This window comes from Triticum urartu, chromosome 5 (assembly GCF_003073215.2).
Source record: "Triticum urartu cultivar G1812 chromosome 5, Tu2.1, whole genome shotgun sequence".
Lineage (NCBI taxonomy): Eukaryota > Viridiplantae > Streptophyta > Magnoliopsida > Poales > Poaceae > Triticum > Triticum urartu.
In genome coordinates, this window is record NC_053026.1 from 261,263,295 (window position 1) to 261,282,959 (window position 19,665).

General features: G+C 42.4%; 3 protein-coding genes across 10 annotated transcripts; 2 read left to right on the forward strand and 1 right to left on the reverse strand.

Moving 5' to 3' along the window:
* Positions 1–2,157: 2,157 nt before the first annotated feature.
* LOC125508545 (histone deacetylase 6) lies at positions 2,158–10,469 on the reverse strand. Of its 3 annotated transcripts, none has more exons than XM_048673278.1 (4): positions 10,296–10,469; positions 10,013–10,206; positions 8,722–8,847; positions 2,158–2,595 (listed from the first exon to the last, which is right to left on the reverse strand). In XM_048673278.1, exons 1-4 carry the CDS (start codon positions 10,452–10,454, stop codon positions 2,415–2,417), a joined length of 660 nt encoding a protein of 219 aa, XP_048529235.1. In that variant the 5' UTR covers positions 10,455–10,469; the 3' UTR covers positions 2,158–2,414. The 3 variants fall into 3 exon arrangements, with proteins under 3 accessions (XP_048529235.1, XP_048529234.1, XP_048529233.1); XM_048673277.1 differs by having other exon boundaries at positions 10,290–10,469; XM_048673276.1 differs by having other exon boundaries at positions 10,281–10,469.
* A 103-nt stretch (positions 10,470–10,572) lies between these two features.
* LOC125508548 (40S ribosomal protein S29) lies at positions 10,573–12,224 on the forward strand. The gene is made up of 3 exons (XM_048673282.1): positions 10,573–10,735; positions 11,410–11,509; positions 12,037–12,224. The coding sequence occupies exons 1-3, from the start codon at positions 10,674–10,676 to the stop codon at positions 12,043–12,045; spliced, it is 171 nt and encodes a 56-aa protein (XP_048529239.1). The 5' UTR covers positions 10,573–10,673; the 3' UTR covers positions 12,046–12,224.
* Positions 12,225–13,127: 903 nt separating this feature from the next.
* On the forward strand, positions 13,128–19,403 carry LOC125508546. 6 transcript variants are annotated; one of them, XM_048673280.1, is made up of 7 exons: positions 13,128–13,327; positions 13,793–13,863; positions 16,581–16,673; positions 17,201–17,433; positions 17,646–17,707; positions 18,210–18,332; positions 18,949–19,403. In XM_048673280.1, exons 4-7 carry the CDS (start codon positions 17,237–17,239, stop codon positions 19,056–19,058), a joined length of 492 nt encoding a protein of 163 aa, XP_048529237.1. In that variant the 5' UTR covers positions 13,128–13,327; positions 13,793–13,863; positions 16,581–16,673; positions 17,201–17,236; the 3' UTR covers positions 19,059–19,403. The 6 variants fall into 6 exon arrangements, 3 of the variants coding, with proteins under 3 accessions (XP_048529237.1, XP_048529236.1, XP_048529238.1); XM_048673279.1 differs by having other exon boundaries at positions 13,129–13,327; positions 17,089–17,433; XM_048673281.1 differs by having other exon boundaries at positions 13,129–13,327; positions 17,089–17,433; positions 17,655–17,707.
* The last annotated feature ends 262 nt before the right edge of the window (positions 19,404–19,665 follow it).

Here is a 19,665-nt window from a genome sequence, read left to right on the forward strand (position 1 = left end):
GCCTAACAAGAAGCACATGGGCCAAATGACGAAAAATTACTAGTCCTACGCTCTCACCTCCTTACTTCAAGAGTAGGCTTGGTCATTTGTTAAGGACACCTAGGCTAATATAAAGTTTCCCGTGAGCATGTAACTCACTCACTCTCACATGAATACACTTCACATTCCCCTTCCAAGCCTCTTCAGGAGCGCAAGCAAAGGCTGAGAGCTCGGAGTCTGAGGGATTTGGTAAGACTCGGACTAGTCAAGAGTTGTGGGACTGCGAAAACGGCCGCACTCCGAGTGCCTCGTGCCCTGGGCACCACTCTCGATGACTCTTCCATAGGATGTAGGTCGCGCTCCCACGAGGCGACCGAACCTATTTAAGAAACATCGATGTGTCACTTTGTCGAGTGTACGGCGACCTTCAACATAAGGTCGTTGTACACGCCCTCTCTAATCTCTGTCCATCCAACTTTTTTTTGAAAGGGGGGATATTAATATCGTAAAGATATCAATTACACCCAGCCTCTACACCGGATGCACACAACCAATCTGTCCACCCAACTAAGGATACCCCCTAGTCGAAAGTGATTTTTGAACGTCAAAATTGGCGTCAACCGTGCGAAATCCTCACCGTGTGTGAGAAATCACCACGGCCATCGCAGCTAGATGTCCCCAAAGCGAGCCTCGAAAAAAGCTGAGGCATCCAAGGAGAGCTTCAATGACAGGGTTGAAGAAGAAGGACACCAAATGGAGGCGGAGCTCAAAGCCCTCGCCCACACCGAAGAAGGGCCGCGATAGGCGACCACACCGCTCCGTTCTGAATTACTTGTCGTAGGTATGGATGTATCTAGATGTATTTTAGTTTTAGATACATCCATTTCTGCGACGAGTAATTTGAAATGGAGGGAGTATAAGTCTTTTTAGAGATTCTAATATAGACTACATACGGAGATTGAATGAATCTACACTCTAAGTATGTCTATATACATCCGTATGTAGTTCATATTGAATCCTGACTTATATTTAGGAACGGAGGGAGTACATTTTGACCTATTGTCTTGCCATATTAGTATTTCAGTTCATCCAAACTGTCCAACAACTATTTTGGGAGGAATACATCTGAGATTTCAGAGGACTGTGTAGTACAAATAAACTGCAATGATGATCAAACAAGCAATAGCATGCAAATTTGGATGATTATGTTTTAAGGAAAATATCTATATACATCTGTATGTAGTTCATATTGAATTCTCTAAAAAGACTTATATTTAGGAACGGCAGGAGTAAATTTTAACCTATTGTCTTGCCATATTAGTATTTCAGTTCATCCAAACTGTCCAACAACTATTTTGGGAGGAATACATCTGAGATTTGAGAGGACTATGTAGTACAAATAAACTGCAATGATGATCAAACAAGCAATAGCATGCAAATTTGGATGATTATGTTTCAAGGAAAATGAGACCACAAACTTGAGTAGCCGTTCACCAGATTTGCCAAGCACACGAATGTCAACCAAAGAGTTCCTCAAAAAAAAAGGCAACCAAAGAGGACATATGTTGTTTTATGTCTGATTGGGTTTATAATGTTAGGCAGCTCACAAAGTGACATCACTATCAACCAACGAATAAAAAATAGCATCACACTAACTTAAAATATGAGTTTATCTTAATCATCTTGCAAAAGGACAACTTTCATGACATGATTTAACCTCCCAGAAGCACACCACTTGCTTATTTTGCAAAGGGATCAAATTTCCTTTACTGCTTATCACAAAATGACAAGTTGGTCATAAAAGTTCTAGAAGTGGATATCCTGTAGCTATAGAAATAGCAGAAATCTTTCTCATGTGGACCGATAAGCAGTGCATTGGCACACATTTGAGCAAGAAATATTAAGTTCCTCAAGCTCATGCCATAGAGGGCATTGTTGAGTGTTCATTTCCCAATTAGATAGCTTCTTCGTCAAATACATGCTCTTTATGCATTGTGTTTCTACAACTGAGTATTCCTCCTATCTGGTAGGCAACAAGCTGTCAGCCTGTAGTGCCAACAATTATGCACTATCAGAGAATAGTGAGCAGAGCACAACTCTTATCTGAGAATCTAAAGTCAAACGGCACATACCTAAACTTTCATATCTTTGTGGATAAGCTTAAACTACATCAGTCACTGGAGAAAAATATATTCGCAATTGAATACTTTTCTGGATGTCAACATCAAGGCAATTTTAATGCCTTTATCATGTCCAAAGGTAAACAGACTTTTACAATTATCAGTTTGCTTCACGCCTAACAGGTACTTCGGCAGGAGTAATGAGGAACATGACCATTAGCTGACTTATATTTGTGCTGGTGCTTAGCAAGTTCCATCTCACACAATGGGCTACTGTCATCATGACAAAAAAACTCACTGACAGAGGATCACACATTAGGAACTTGAAGATGAACCTCCATTTTGTCCACTGCTCAAATCCAGTACTTCAAGTGATCGAAAAGGGGGCCTTTCTCCAAATTTCAACAGATGTGCAACTTCATAAACTGGGAGCAGTTCTAAAATGGATTGAGCGTCTAGGTAGGAGTCACAGGCAAAACACCAAACTGACAGATCACTGAAAAGGGATACAACAACGCTGAGTAAAAGCAATCCAATAATGTGCAGATGCTGCAATATAGGAAGGATTAAACTGTATTGCTTCACAACAAGGATAGAAGAGGGAAAGGCAGAACATGATAGGATCTTCAGTAACAAAATGAAAAATAAGATAATACGGAAACAATAATTTTAGATTTATAGCAATATTTAGCTATCTTCGTGCTTCTGCATTTTATATATTATTCAAAGCAGGAGGTATTTCACTAATAATATGTGTAGCAAACTATGGTGTATGGACATTTCCTTTAAATTCAGTCAACTAGCCAGGTTTAAACTTTGCCACCATTAAACTCAAGTTAGTTTAACTCAACAGCAAACAATCATATGAGTAATTGATTGCTTAAAGGTACCACCAGAGAGAACAGCATTTCACATTGACTCTCTTGTAGAGGTTTACTGGTACGACTAGTAGTAAAGCTGTTAAACCAGTGTAGTGAAGTACTGGCCAGTGCTGTAACTTCTGCAGTTCTTCTTACAGAACATATACACAGGAATAAACCATTCTCACAAAAGAAATGAAAGGATTAATAACCATACTTCAAGAGTTTATGTTTGTTGGTGGCAAAGGCTATAATCATGCATATCTGATCTAGACCTTCGCATTGTACAATGATGTGAACCTAGGTAGCCACCAATAGATTCTTCATAGTTTTCAGGTTGGCAATTTGAATCTACGATTCATAAATTGACCGGGCACATGAATCTATAAGGTTTGTGAATCAGATAGTGCAATAGCTAAGATAGCCACAAGAAATCCTAATTTCACAAAACAACAATAAAAGGAAAGAAAGAAAGAGGTTCAGAAGCCACTTGGGCCAGCCCAGCTAGGAATACTCGCTGAGTACTCATGCCACAATGCCTTTGCCCTAAGGCACCTAAGTCCCCTTAAACCCACTGGCATATATACTTTTCAACATCTCACCCCGTCTCTTCTGATGCGATGTTCTCTGTCTTGCCACCTCCACCCCTATGATTCTCGCTTTGTGCCTCTTCTGTGATGCTGTCCACTGTTGCATCTCCCCTCGTGCAGTCCTTGAGCAGTGGCGTCAGAAGGATGGACAAAGGGCAAAGGTAGCACCACAGTGAGGCAGCAGGAGAAGTGGCAGGGTCAAGCGGTCGCCCAGTAAAGTGATGTCATGCCTGCAGTTCAGGTTACTGAACCTTCAGCAGACTGAAGTGCACTTGCTGGACTCGTGCAGCAATTGGCGATCAGGCCTTGGGCCTTGTAACCTGGGAGACAAGTGGCCCAATGGGGTGTGTGCCAAGTGGCTTCTTAGGCGTGCGTTGTGACACCCGAACGGTATTGAATGAGAAACATGCGAACTCTGTTCCTCACCTCCTGCTCCTCTCATTCTCACATGCTCTCCTCCCCTCCCCTCCCCTTCCCTGTGCGATCTCGAACCCCTCCAGATCGTGTCGTCACAACTTACACTCAATCCACCGCGCCATGCTCATAGCCTCTTGACCGACCTACAACATCCATTGTGTGAGGTGCGATTCATCTTGCTGAATCGCCAAAAATCCTCCATGGGATTGATTTGAGAAAGCACAAGGGTGTTAAAAATAATTAGCCTTGAAGGTACTTGGGCAGCCGGCATCTTCCTCTTGTTGCAAGAGGAACTGGAGTAAATACGGCTTCATCCATAGTGCTGCAAGAAACAAGCTTACTCCTGCTCGAGCTGCTGATTTGGTGTTTACACACAACAACCACCGCCTGCTTTCAAGAATTCTCAAGCATATCAAACTGTGCCAAGCAGAATGCGGGACATTGGGAGAGACGGAGTTGAGAGTTTTGGTAGTGTGGGTATGCTTGAAGGTGCAGATCTTTCACTTGATGAACAAGCTTTGGAGGAGATAATAGATTCTCTCACTTGGGTCTCTTTATCCATCAAGCTTCAGCCATCAGCCCAGGAGCTTATTTTATTTATGTTTCTACATCATTTATGTAATGCACTCCTGAATTGTTAGACTATGGCCATTTGAACTGTTTGCTATGTGGCCACCTGAGCCTTATAAGTACTATCTTTTATGCTTTTAGTGGACTATTTGATGTTGTTAACTTCTGATGCAGTCAATTTGTCATGGTCTGGTTCTTTGGTTTGTATTTGTAATATTGTGTCATGCTGGGTGTTTGAGAATTTGAGATTGCCATCACATAGTAGTAACATACATGCCACATAGGCAAAATATATGACGTGGCAAGTAATTAATGAGGAGAGATGCAAATGGAGTAACATAATATGTTACCATCAAATAGCAGTTCCCAATGTAAAATGAGTCTACAAAGTAATAAATGAAGCTCTCTATGTTATCACATCTACTCCCTCCGTTCCGAATTACTTGTCGCAGGTATGGATGTATCTAGATGTATTTTAGTTCTAGATACATCCATTTCTGCGACGAGTAACTTGGAACGGAGGGAGTATGACACTACCCACTATGGAGGTAGTAACAGAGACTAGTAACATATGCATGTTACTAGTCTAAGCTACTACCCACTATGACTAGCCTAATGTTATTGGGGGCTAGCGTTGCAGATTGGGTAAGCAAACTTCTTTGCTGTTTGTCAAGTACCACTTCATATCTTACATTCTTAAGAAGTTGCTCCCCACTACAAGGTATTCTCTTGACATGCAAGTGGTCCAACTCAGCACGCTATGTCATCAAATATCAGCCAATCACAAGTTCTTACATTCTTAAGAAGTTGCTCCCCACTACAAGGTATTCTCTTGACATGCAAGTGGTCCAACTCAGCACGCCATGTCATCAAATATCAGCCAATCACAAGTTCACAACTATCTCACAGCTCAGCCACATCAATAATTCTTTTAGTTTTTATTTCAACTAATGGTGCGGTTTAATTTCCATTTAAGACGCATTTGTTCCTCTTCCTATTCCGTAACTGACGAGAGAAATAAGAGGAGAGCCCTCCACTCACCACGACCAATCAAAAAGCTGGATCGCTCCTGCACTGGGCCGTCCGCGCCGCCATGCCGGTCACAACCTATTGCACACATGGTCGCCTATCTCCCCTGGCCGCCCGCGCCGGCTAAGCCGGCCGCACAACCGCCAATAGCGCACATAGGAATCGATGCTCCTCCGCCACTGCCGCCACCTCGCCGCGACCCCAGGCCACCGTACGCCTCATGGTCTGCTGCATGTACAAACTCGTAGTAGGCCAGCTTATTGGCCCATCTGCTAATACATGCCAAAATAAATGCCCACTATGGCACGACGTTGGATTCCTGCCTTCTATCTTGCATATGCCTGTTAGACTGTTGACTCTGCCTAATCGGCTCCTCTTCCCCACAATCTCCTTTCCTGCAAATGTGCCAGAAACGAACGGCCGCACCACACAATGACACAAATGCGGAGGAGGTAACTGAACCGCTCGCTTATCCTTTAAATATCAGCCTGGAGTGCACAAGTGTGTATGAATCTTATTTTCTGAAAGAAGAGAATCATCTTCCACCACAACTGGACTCAGATCTTTGATTACACTTCCCAACATGTACATGCTGATTGATTGGGTCCCTCTCTAGCCCTCTTTTCTTTGTCTAATCCAATCTTTTATCTGATTTCTTATTTTGTAAGATTTGGCCACAGGTTGCTCGATGATTTGTTGCAGATTGCGATGGTTATTTGTGCTTTCTTCCTGCATAGGTTTCTTACCGCTTGAGTTAGTAGATAATCATCCCATCTGTAAAATTTATTATCTGAACTTGATGAACGCATGACATGTATCTTATATTTGTTTCAGTACGTTACAAATCACATTCATATGATCCCCTTCATTCCATGCAATGCATTGGTTGGAACAAATCATCTACTACAACCCAGGACGAAATCTCATTATCCCTTCTATTCAAGTAAGTCATAATTGTCACTCAATCAAGAAGATAGGCTTGGATGAATTTAGGTAGGCATATATGTGAGGCAACTATTTTGTTTTCACAATTTCATTTTCCTGTCTTCTACACAGGGTGGACATACTGGTATCGCGTACAGATCAGCAGAGAAATGGTGACAGACCCATCCGCTTGCTGCACATTCATTGCTGCGGCATCTCGATCATTCTACAAGACACGCGCCACTAAGCTTCGCCGATTTGGAGCAGCAATTTACTGGAGCCCATTCGAGTTGCCAAGGACATCTTCTGCCCTCTGTTACACGTCCAGGCTTCCACATCACTTTCTTTTAGCATATCTTGATAATGTCACTTAGATCATTATTACTTAGTAGATGCACCCTAATTTTTGTGATCCTTTAGTTTTGGTGGACCTAAACATCGCGAGTTGGAACGATCAGAAAACCATGCCCATTGTTATCACTTTTTTCCTCCTTCAGATATTGAGACCAGTACTAATTTCAGTGCTTCACTTTTGTCATTCAAAAGCTTGGCTTGAGGAATTTAGAGAGAAGGACATTTAGTGGGTCATTTGCAGGTGCTTTCCGATTCAGTCATTGGTCATGGAGTTCATTTCACATACGTATTGTGTTCTTATCACCAATATTCTATTTACGACATGTTCTAAGGCATCATTTAATCCTTGTGAACAACACGCTAGATTACATAGGTCGTTGACTTTACATTATATCTTTTTTGTTGTTTCTTTATAAGACAATATAGTTGTAGCAAATGGTCCCGCAGCAACGCGCGGGGCATCTTCTAGTTATTATGATTTATATGTCTCTAATAGACTGATACTAATACTAGACTATTGTTTGATGTGTTTTGCAAGTTGAAATGACATGGATCTGGTCTGGATGATTCAATCAAGCACTTCAAATAGGAGACAACAAATGGGGCAGTATCTCTTTCTCATTTTTTTTGTCTTTAACTCTATATTACATGGCATATTTTTTTATTTTTATATATACTTGCCGTGTCCCCGATGGGTGTTTCTGGAAAATGCCGTATCCCGTGTCCCCGTATGAGTGTTGCCATGTCCGTGTTGCCGTATCCGTGCTTTTTAGGATGACTTCACTTGATCCCTAAGAACCAATCTCTCTATGAAGCCCATAGAGAGTACGAGGAAACTTATCCCTAATACACTGAATACATCTATAAAGCAATTAACCCAACTTAACAAGGACATTGGTCTCTATTTTCCAACTAAGAGCATCTCTAGCAGATCCCGTAAACCGGGCCATCCGGAATAATAACCGCCGGTTTACGGGACGAGGGCGTTTTTTCTGTCCCAAACAGATCCTGCAAAATCGACCATCCCGGATATTTTTTTGCGGGATCCTGCATAATCCGGGCCTTGTCCCGTAGATAACCAGGATTGGAGCTCTTTTTTGCACGGACCTGTAATACAAAAAAACGGTTGGCGGGAGGTTAGTTTCAGCTCCCTCGCTTTCGTTCCTCGCCAACACCACTACGGTCCAACCTGTTCGACCCTGGTGCACCACCGCCGTCCGGGCTGGCGGACATCAGCTGCAAGCAGCTCCCACCGCTAGCTGCTGCTGCTGCTGCTGCCTGCTCCCGCTAGCTGCCGCCGCTCCCACTAGCCTGCTCCCGATAGCTAGCTAGCTGCTGCTGCTGCCGTCGCCGCTAGCTCCCGCCGCCGCCCCCGCTAGCTGCTGCTGCTGCCTCCGTTAGCTCCCGCCGCCGCTCCCGCTAGCTTGCTCCCGTGAGCTGCCGCACGAGGATCCAATTGCTTTTCTTTTTTATGTGTGAGGGTGCTTTGTGCTATTTTCCAGGGACCTTGTTGTAAATTCAATTGGTTTATATGGGATCTGTTCTGCTGACGTAAAAATCATACCGTAAATTTCCACAAATTCATTTTAGGGGGAACCATATACTGTTTTCACAGGACACGGTTTTAGCTGATCTGCTAGAGATGCTCTAACACTGCTGGCTGATTAACATGAGTACTATAGTGAGCGCACAACAATACCGTTTCACATTGGCATAGGTGACCGCTAGATTTAGAACATGGCATACTTTGCTCTAACAAAAAAAAAACATGGCATACTGACTACTGGAACTGGAGAGCCCTGATCATAATAAATGCAGCCAATGAAAATTATCCGCAGTCCAAGAGAAAATTAAGCAAAAGGAAGTTGAACAATTTACCTGAAGCTCAGGGCGATACAATGGCCCGTTTCTTGATAATGGCACAGCATGTGTTTGTTGATAAAACGACTACACAGCACATCCTTGCAGATCAAGCATAACCAGTTTTCAGAAGGGTGATGACATCTGCATGGAAAAATGCTCATAAGGAAACACAAGACATGGACATATGAAGTACATCAAATCCAACAGTTATGTTTTGTCCTAAATTCGAGCATATGAGGTTAATTCAGATTCAATACAAGGATAGGGGTATACATTATCTTGTGCCACAGGCTAACGTAACTCATTGGAAAATCTTAATACTGCTTTTGGTGTTTATAGGCAATTAACATCCAGATGCTATAGCAACAAGCATGCAAGGAAGATAGCATAGACAATGTTTGACAATCTATTAATTTTATGGTGCACCATGAAATCGTAAACAGCATTTTCAGGTGAAATGACACAGAAAACCATGCTTTGGTTATAGAAGTCATATAAGAAGTATCAACAGTGCTTTTTCATGTGTAATCCATGCATACATAAATCATTCAGTTGTAGAACACAGTGAGGAGGAAGCCATGCTGTTCACCAGCTCACTAGATGTTAGCCTGTTACTAACTTTCAACTAAGGAATGCACCCAATAGTATCTTCAAAACCCAGATCCCAATCATCTAACTTTCTCATTGAGCAATCATTCTACCAAAGAAACTCATATTTTGCACCTACCACTCTCCATGACGTTTTCCTGATAAAAGGATATCCTATTTTGCAAACCCAACAACTCTTTTTCTTTGGAAATATCACATCTTAAAGTCATATTTCCTTCTGTCACTTGGAGGTGATTTGGCTATTCAAAATATTGTGAATAAACAGAGGAATTGCATGCCAGAATTGATGCAAGAATAACAACAACATGAGCCATATGTTGATACAGTGAGAATAATGCGAAGGAGAAATCATGAAGCGAAGCTTCTAGTTAGTAATCTAAATAACTCATTCATAAATATGAGACTTGCCATAACACTTTCGAGTCACAACTTAGTACCAATCAATCGCATTGTCATCAAGTATCAATCCCTTTTCCTTGTCAATTTAAGTTATCTAGTCATATTTCACCATAACTGAAGTCTGGGAACCAGGCATTCAGCCAAATAGTGCGCCACCCAAGAGGATAGTACTAGGGAGAAAAAAACCTAGCCCAGCGGGAGCGCATCAAACCGCAGGAAAGAACCCTCACAAGTAACAACCCGCATGTCAGGCCCAGGATCGCAAGACACCAAACTCGAAGAGGATGATGAGACAAACCTAGAGCAGTGGGAATCAGGCGCGGGCACGCGCGCGAGTTCGTCGGCGCTGGCGGCGGGCATGGCAGGGAGGTGCGGGCAGCTGGTCCGCGCCTCCACCCACCCCGCCTCGGCGCCATAGAGTTCCAGGCTCAGATCTCCCTCATCGTCCACCTTGCGGTTGATATCGTCGGTACCTTCCTCTCTCTCCTTCCCCTGCGACGACGAAACATTCGAGGACGCGTCAGTGGAGTGTAAGAAACAACACAGAGACGGTAGGTAGGGGCTACGTCGTTCACACGGACAGGTCGGGATGAAGACGAGTGCTCTCCGGCTCCGGCGGCGGAAGACATCCTCGGCGAGTCGGAGTGGAGCGGCAGACGACGATTTTTTTTCCCGACGAGTCTCACGGGCCACGGCGAGTCGTGCAGATACAGCACTATATCTGAGGCCCAAATGCTCATGATTGGCTGGGCCCAACAAAGAGGCCCTTTAAGCCCGTAGACGGGGCTAAGTGTCGGCCTGGGCCCAATCCAACCCGTGCCCTTGGCTTAGGGTTTACCGCGGCGTCTCCCTATATAAGCCACTCCCGCTCGCACCGCCGCCACCTACCCTTTCCTCCTCCCACGCGCATCCTAGCAACCGGCGGCGGCAGGCGGAAGGCGAACAAGAAGGCGGCGACGATGGGGCACTCCAACGTCTGGAACTCCCACCCCAAGAACTACGGGCCCGGCTCCCGCGTCTGGTAATACTTCTGCCACCGCCTCGATCCCCTCCATCTCCTTAAAATGCCTAGTTCGTTGTTCGTTCCCGCGGCTAGATATCTCCTGCTAGACCAACTGTTCGCCCGGATCTGTGTGTCTTACACGATTTAGTTGGCGACATATATCATTCGATCGTGGCGTGCTTCATATGGCGATTAAAACCTTGTTTGCTCTGTGTTATGTGTGGTCAGGGACTTATTAACCGGTTAAATTCTCACATTTGATGATTGTTATGCCTTGATAAAGGCTTTCCCATCTTCATATGATGTGTATTTTGTTGATGTAGTTGGCGACTTGTATCATCTGATTCTGGCGTGCTTCATATGGCGATTAAAATCTTCTTTGCTTAACTCTGTTAGATGTGGTCAGGTAGGTTTCGGGTTTCGTTGTTAGTATGTCGCTCAAACCATTCAGAGCTTGCTGTGATGTGCAAGTGGCTTCACAAGCGACTAGAACCAGGAAAATATTGTTAGAATTGCCTCAAAAGTTTAATTTGTTACTTAACAAGCATTTCTTCCGGTGCTGTGCGGTAACAAACTGAAATAGCATGTGGTTGCTGGCTTGTCTGGCGTACCATTCAATCGCTGATGTTATTGTGATGAACAAGTATGCTTACGAGTGATTGTACTGACCCCAAGTTTGTTATTTTTGGCAGCCGGGTCTGTGGAAACTCCCATGGACTGATCAGGAAGTATGGGCTGATGTGCTGCAGGCAGTGTTTCCGCAGCAACGCCAAGGACATTGGCTTCATCAAGGTATCCAACAAGAACATTATTGTTGCACCAGGAACAATCTGAAATTATATTATTATTTTGTCAGCCATGATTCCCTTAAATGTCAGTTATGACTTAATACATTAGATTTGTGATTCCTTATTGCCTTCTAGTGTTTGATGATACCTATTCCTAGTCTACATCCAAATTAGATAAATGATTGGTTAACAAATTGATGTGCTCCATTGTTCTCTATGGTTGGCTCATTTACTTTGCAGTTTCTGTATTGAGATGTTTTTTGCTAGTATTTTATTACATTGAAGATGTATTTCCAAGTCTGACAATTCACTAGTGGTATGCTGTTATTGTGGCCAGGCAATTTCTGAAATGGGTTAATATGATTCAGATAACATAATAGCCAAGCTTTGGGACAGTTGTCTTGATGTTCTTATGCAGCGTCGTTTCTTCTGCATCTAGCCTTCTAGTCTAGTATAAAGCATGTATATCAAAATTTTATCGTTTGTGCAGAACTATTGTTATAATTATTTGATTATTATCTTTTGTTGCAGTACCGTTAATTCACCTGTTCCTGCTACCCTGAAGTGAAGCTGATCAGGGATGAAGGATTGGAGCACTTAATAGAATGCTTAATTTCAATTCCAGTAATGTTTGCTTGTGGTTTTATGTTTTGATGGATACTGAATGATGTAATTGTTGAACATGAGTTAATTACCCATGGAGAAGTCTTTTATCGTTCTGTTGTCTGTGTTTGTCCCCTCTCATTGTCATTGTTAGTTATAAGTACTTGTTTTTTTATTAGAACATATTGGGTCAATGGCTGTAACAGACCAGCAACCTAGCAAATAAGCTTATTTCATATCTATCTGTGCTTGTATATAAGCACATGAAGACTGAATCCACGCGCCGTACCAGAGAGAATGAAGCGCGTGAGCACATGAATGAGCATCTCTACTCCTAATGTCTTAGTTGGTAGGTTGTGTTCTGGGTTTAATTTTTGTCTCACCTACCATGGTTTTTTTTTGGTACTTCTTTGGTACCTGCTCCCACCTTCCGGTTCAAAAAAACCCAACCAAAACCATGTTCACGTAGTTCTCTCGCAAGCGACAGAATCTAACGAAGAAAAACCAGCGAAAAAAAACCCTCCATGACCTGCACGCGGGCAGGAACGAGCGAGGCCTCCAGGTCTAGGGTGCCCACCTCTCTTTCTCTCTCGCCTCCCACCCTCACCATCCCGATCTGGTCATCGCCCACCTTCACCCTCCCGATCTCGTGAGTTGCAGGGGAAATCGGTCTCCAGAATCGCCACCACCGATGCCGCTCGGTTCCCCTCCGCAACCTGCCACTTGCGACGGACCGAGGTCGCCGATGTGGGCTCGACGTAGCTGCCTGGAGCTACTTCGCCCTCGATGTCGAGGAGGGCGTGGGCCTGATCGAGCTCCCGGCCGCCTTGCTTCTCCAGACTATCTCTATCCTCAGTCGTAGGCTCCTCGTGCTTTCTCCCCTGCGCCGCCACCCAATGGTCTCCGCCAGCGCCGCGTGCCCCCAAAAAAATGGCGGCCTTGGATGAAAACGTGCGGCTCGATCGACCTTGAGAAGATCCCCATCAATGCAGACTCCCCTATGTAAGTCCCCAATTCCCCTCCCTTCTCCCTTCCCTCGATCCAAATCTCGTATCCACAGATCTAGATCACGGCCATAGGGAAACCAATAACGAGAAGAAGCGGCTCGCCGAGATATGCCATGTCGACTTCTCCTTTTGTCATCAATGGAGGCGCCACGAAGGCCAAGAAGAAGGCCCCAACAGCCCTGGCCATGGCAGGGCCTCATGTAGAGCCTGAAGTAGGTGCAACATCATAGTCCGTCCTTGCACGTACAAAAAATAGACATTTATTTCTGATTATGGTCGCCGTAAATAATGATGTTACTACGGGTCTATTTTATTTTTTTTCTGATTATGGTCCTTTCAGTATTGATTCTTGCTTGTATATTAAGAATTAAGTTCCCCTGGTTAGAAGTAACCATCAGTTCTTTCTACTTTCTGAAGAACTAGCATTCTTTTCTCTTTATTTTTTCATCCATATTAAATTGTTTGGCACAAACATACATCTGAAATAAATGCAAGTCTATATCAAGTACTGAGATTAAGATGGATGGGAGGTCACGGATGCTGGGTCGGAATTTGAATGCTAATGCCTTCACTACTTTGTTGTGTTGTTTATGTTACACGGTTATGAGTCCGGTGTGTGGATCGGTCATTGGTCAAAGCGGCCGCCTAATTTCAGAGTTCTTCCTTTGTTCTCCCAGGACCAAACCAACGATCAATGTGTGCTGAGAATGACAGCAGTATGCACCACATTTGCAGTCTTAACTACATGGTAAGCTTTACTAAACTGAAACTTGTCCAAACGTTTGCAACCAACGTTGGAAAAATTTATCAGGTTGCAGTTTTGCGGCCGTGTCGAATCGTTTTTATACTTAATACTTTTGATGGCTCGTACAAGCTGGTTGAACTGCCACTGGTTGCTACAACCTACAAATATACAGATCTTCAATATATGACTCACTATATATATGAAATTCTCCATGCATAAATTGTGTTTTTAGACGATTCACTGTAGAAATTGGTGTGTTATAACAGTGAGACTGTTCTATATATTGCTATCCAGATTTGACATTTAGTTTCCATAACCTTTATTTTTCTGTTATTATTAAGGACAACATGCTAATTTCTCTAATCCACTCTTATTGTAATGTTATGATTTTGTTTCTAGGTTAGTAAAACTTTTTATTCAGCTCAAAGAGGTCATGCAGTACATCCTAGGAAATAAAGGCGAGTCAATTCGGTGAGGATAAACTAGATTGCCTTCTATTGTGGCGGGTCAAACTATTTTTTGAAACACCACCACCACCTACATGCTTTTTTCTTCCTTTTCCTTCTAATAGAGCGCTGATTGTACCTACTTAGAAATGTTAGTGGATGCATCCAAGTCTGATTTGGCACTTCTTTTTTAAGCTGAATGGAGAGGTCATATCTAGCTATAAGTTGTTTGCTACTGTATTTCTTTAGTTCCAATTAATTGGATTTGATTTTAAAGTTCTACAGCCAAATGATAGTTCAGAGAGAGTACATGTTGTTACTCCACTTATTTAAAAACCACCAGAGAGAGTACATGTTGTTACTCCACTTATTTGACTAAATGATGCAAATGCTTTTCCCATAGGATAACTTGACAATTTGTCGAGAGAAGTAATAAAAACCGTCAAGCTTAAAGAGCAAAAGTTTGAGCACTGAAATGGTGAGTTCACATGCCATGTAGTTCATAGTCTATGTGCAACGGCTCTTTAATTTGACTGAAGCAAATGTGATTTCTGGTTCTACCAAATTATTTTATTTTAGAGTGAATTCCGGTTTTTACCCCCTATTTTGACTTTTTTGACACTACTTACCCCATTTAGCGAAATTTCATCCATTTTACCCCATTTAACAAAAGTTCTGCCACGATTTACCCTGTTTAAAATTTCATGAGTGTTCTGGCAGACAGGTCCCAATTGTGAAGTCTAGCTGGCATGCCACATCGATGGTTTTTTCCTGCTTATTTTTCTCTCTCGTGAACCAGTCCTCACGGCTTCTCCCGACCGGACCGGCCTGATGGAGGTCACTTGCGTCTCGTCCAACGCATAATGCCTGAGTCGACCACGCTCCTTACTCACGCCTAATAGATTGCATCGCCCGTCCAGGCTTCTGCCCTCACGTACCCGTCAGGCTCGCTCGAACTTATGGTTAGGGATTGTCAGGCAACGGCAGCGGCGTGATTTCATACCTCCTCGAGCGGCGTTATATATGGTCGTGACATCAAGGCAAGAAATGACCCGTGGAATCCGGCTCCGTCAATCTCGCCGACGTCTGGGCGCGACATCAAGGCAAGAAATGACCCCATGTAATCCGGCTCCATCAAGCTCGCCGACGTCGGCGTGGGCGCGTCCATGTACATGCCCCCATCAGGTTGTGCTCGGTTGCAGATCTATGGGGGCCACTCGTCCAACAAATCAGCGAGGTTGATGAACAAGCAAGCCCTCACGTCGTACCCCATTCCATATGATTTTGACCATCTCCATCATATGTGTATTATGAAGTTTTCCTGACTCATGCATTGGCCGGTGAGGTGTTTGATTCAGACAGAATTAAAATGCTTATTAGAAGATCACGTGTATACATGTCACCCATCTATAACTGACGTACATTGATTTAAAGTTTTTTCACCATTTTGAATATTGTTGAAATCCTTTTTTTTCTTTGTTTGCAGCGTGTGTGTGATTCGAAGGAAGGCGAACAATGTGTGCTATGAATATTGGAGGCCAGAGTGGTGCGGCCCAACTTATGCCTTGTGCGTTGGACGCGAGCGACCTGCTCTAGCGATCATATCAGGCCAGCCCAGTCGAGCGAAGCTGCGAGGACTGGTTCAACGTGGAGAAAAATAGGTAGGTAAAAACTGTTGATGGGGCATGCTAGGTGGACCTAACAATTGGGACCTGCTCATCAGAATGCTCGCAAAATTTTAAAATGGGTAAATTGTGGCAAAACTTTTGCTAAATGGGGTAAAATGGATGAAACCCTGCTAAATAGGGTAATTAGTGTCAAAAACATCAAAATAGAGGGTAAAAACCAGAATTCACTCTTTATTTTATTGTGCAACACAAGTATCTTTATTTGACCTTGTTTCCTTAGACTATGAAGAGGTTAGAAGAAAAAAGTGTCGATTGTTGTATTGTCACATTGTACATCATAATCATTGTTGTATATGTTTTTGCATACATACATCAATTATGTACATAGACAGAAGAAGTCTTAACAGAGCTATTTCAAAACAAGATGAGGAGAGCCCCAATGATTTAAACAGTAAAATACTAACCTGCACATGATCATATAATGTACGGATCACAGGCTGGCTAAACCCTTCTTTCGAGTCTCCTAACATTGTCTACTTAATTTTCAGTACCTGCAAGGTCAGCTAGCTAGAAATTTGGGTATGCTGCTATATGCCTTCAGTTTGTAAAATAAGATGCATATTATTCAGCTTGATTCATTGCTCAGGATTTTTGAATAAGATGGGGCGACCATGATGTGGCTCGGAGAAAGGGTGCATATGGGATTACTTATTACCCATTGGGTCTGCAAATATGAGAGGTAAAAAATTTCACTGTAGTGCAAGGCACGTTCTAAGTTTCATCTTCGCACATGATTATGGGCTTATGGCATCTGATCAACTTTCTCTTGACATGCGTAATTGCAACATCGTCCCGATCTTTTCAAAAATAGATTGTCTATGATTATGAGAGTAACCACAAGAACAGACGAAAGTCGCGAGACTCGTTACGAAACAATGCAGATTCTTTACCCCTAGGACAGTGACAGTGCTAAAATTCATGTATGTATGTTAGGAGTTACGATATGACCTTTTATTTATGTATGTTAACATTCAAAAATGTTTGATGAGATCAATAATGTATATATGAGATGTGATAAAACTGAACATATGTTGTACTCGGCGTATTTGATTAAATATATTAACTAACGAACCCATACTTTATTTATCATCAAGTGGCAAGGCATGGGTATTTAGCTCGAGTTGTGCATGGGCTGCTCGAGCTGCGCGCTAATGTGGAGGCCCCGCACCGCCGCCGATGGGCTGATGTTGTTGCACGTCGTGGCAGGGACGTCAGTGTGTGCGCTGCTTGTGCTGGGCGCTGATGTGGTCGCCCCTGATCGGAAGGGACGCCGCTGGAGCTGCCGCGGGATATGGTGGTGGTCCGCTGATGGAGCTGGGAGCAGACGCGGAGGCAATGGGCCCGACTCTCTGTGTGCAAATCATGATGACTTGGAGCACTGTCATGGGAAGTTTTTATTCATCTTTACCTATATTTATTGGATTAGGTTCCATTGGCAGGTGAGATTCTTATCCTGAATGCTTTATTCTGTTTTTGCCAAGACACTTCTCCTTAATATGTTCAATATTCATAATATTTTTTTTGCGGTAGAATTACATGATTTCTAAACATTTTGATTCATAATACCAATTTGCTGCATCATGGGGTTTATTAGAAATCCTAATGCATTTCTAATCAGGATTGTTTCTTATGGTGATTAAATCTGTCATAGCGTCAACAGGTTAAAGACGATGTACCCTTTTCCCGTTTGGATACCAACCATTGCATTCAACAGTAAGATATGTTGCTTATTTACTTGTAGAATCAAGTGGGTTAGAGGCACCTGCTTTTAACTATTTACGACACTTCAATAAAACACTCTTTTCTTATTTGTGTGAGTACTATTTGTTTCACCTTTTGCACCTCATCGTCATAGCATCTGGTTTCAAAAATGAATGACTACTTGTGAAGGTATTGTTTTTAGTTTCTTCTTTTTGGTTCAGCTTCTTTGATTTTCAGTAGTTGGTCCGTTAATCATCTAAAATTTTCAGTAAGATGTTTCTACATCATATTTTTGAATGTTCCTGATTTCACATCCATGGTATCTGCTTTGCTTTAGTACCAGTTCATGGTTCACTCATGATTTGTTTCTTTCTCCCTATCAGTCTTACCATTTTGTTTTGCTTGCTTTACCTTGTAGCTTCTTCCAGTAGTTGTTTTTTTCCTTTATGTTAGAGCTACTCTGTCACACTTTTTATGCTTTTACGATGTCCTAATAAAAATTTTGTGTGGGCAGATAATTTTTTGCTTACTACAAACCGTAAGAAGCTGAAGCTTACTGATTTGGGGCTTACACGAGAGGAAACTGTAACTGAAATGATGACGACTGAAATTGGGACATACCGATATGGACACAGAGGTTATAAATCACTCTTTTCCACACTAGATAGTCAATATTAAAAAAATTAGGAACTGAAGCCGAAATAAAATGGTTCCTGGTTGTAGTTTCCCGGGTTGATTCTTCGAATTATAACTTCAATTTGTATGCCCTCGCGATAATTTTCTGCCTGAAGTTTCTAGAGCTCACTGATTTTAGGACCTTCTATACATTATATTCTTCAATTAAGTAATGATAATGTAATATTGCATCCTGTCATTTACAATCAGATAGACAAGTGACCTTAAGTATAAGGTTTCAAGCTACTTAACGCTCAATGCTTGTTATATAATTCTCCGTGGTAACATCAACTGAGTTGGGCATCATAATTGGCACTGAACATCCAAAGTTAAGTTCATGCTCACCATTTCATGATTATATTTTTGGTACCGATATTTTCATATTACCAGTTCGCTGAAGATAGAGCTCTGGCATTGTATTGAAGCTCAACTCTGCATGAAAGTGTACAACTTCACTGTTATGTTCTGGCACTCGAATTTGCTATGCTTTTCATGCTAGGAATACTTACACGTTCATTCTTAAATCATCTTGTTATATGGCATTGTAGATCTGATGGAAAAGAACTTGTGTGATATAGGCCAGGGCGGAGGACGTTGTCAATGGAAAACATGGCTCCGCATGAAGGTTCACTCGCCAATAGTCTTCAAGAAGATGCGAAGGTCATGGTTCTGTGTTGATGCCCCTTGAAAAAAATATCTTCTCATTTTCTTGTTTGAAGGAACGCTCGGAGAAATTGAGGATGCAAAAAATGTACGGAGAAAAGGGAGACTAGGAGAGGTACACGGTGAGGCATCGACGAATCCTAAAAAGAGAAACTTTTATCACAGTGTTCTCATATCCAAACTTGAATTAAGTATGCTTTTTGAATGGCTTGCACTAAAGCAGAGTATAATTCTTATACTTGTGTTTTAAATTGACTACATGTTGTCGTCTCCTCTTGTATACATCTTTCGTAACTACCATTTTGTGATGGGTTGTTAAGCTACCATTCAAGGGAATGCATGTTGACAAATGTATTGATACTTCCTTGAGTCTACTACTAATATATTTGTAATGTATTTTTCACTGAAAAAAGCACAGCTAATAGCACGCTATAAAATTGTCTAGCTAAATAAATCAATGTACACTGCCTCGCTAATAGAATGCCATAGTGCGATATTGCATGCTAATAGCGCATTTTAAGGCCGCTCCTATTTTGTTATAGCGCGCTACTTTTTTCATTGATTTTTATAGAGTTTATCTCTACTCCTAATGTCTCAGTTGGTAGTCTCCGTTTCATGGTTAATTTTGTCCC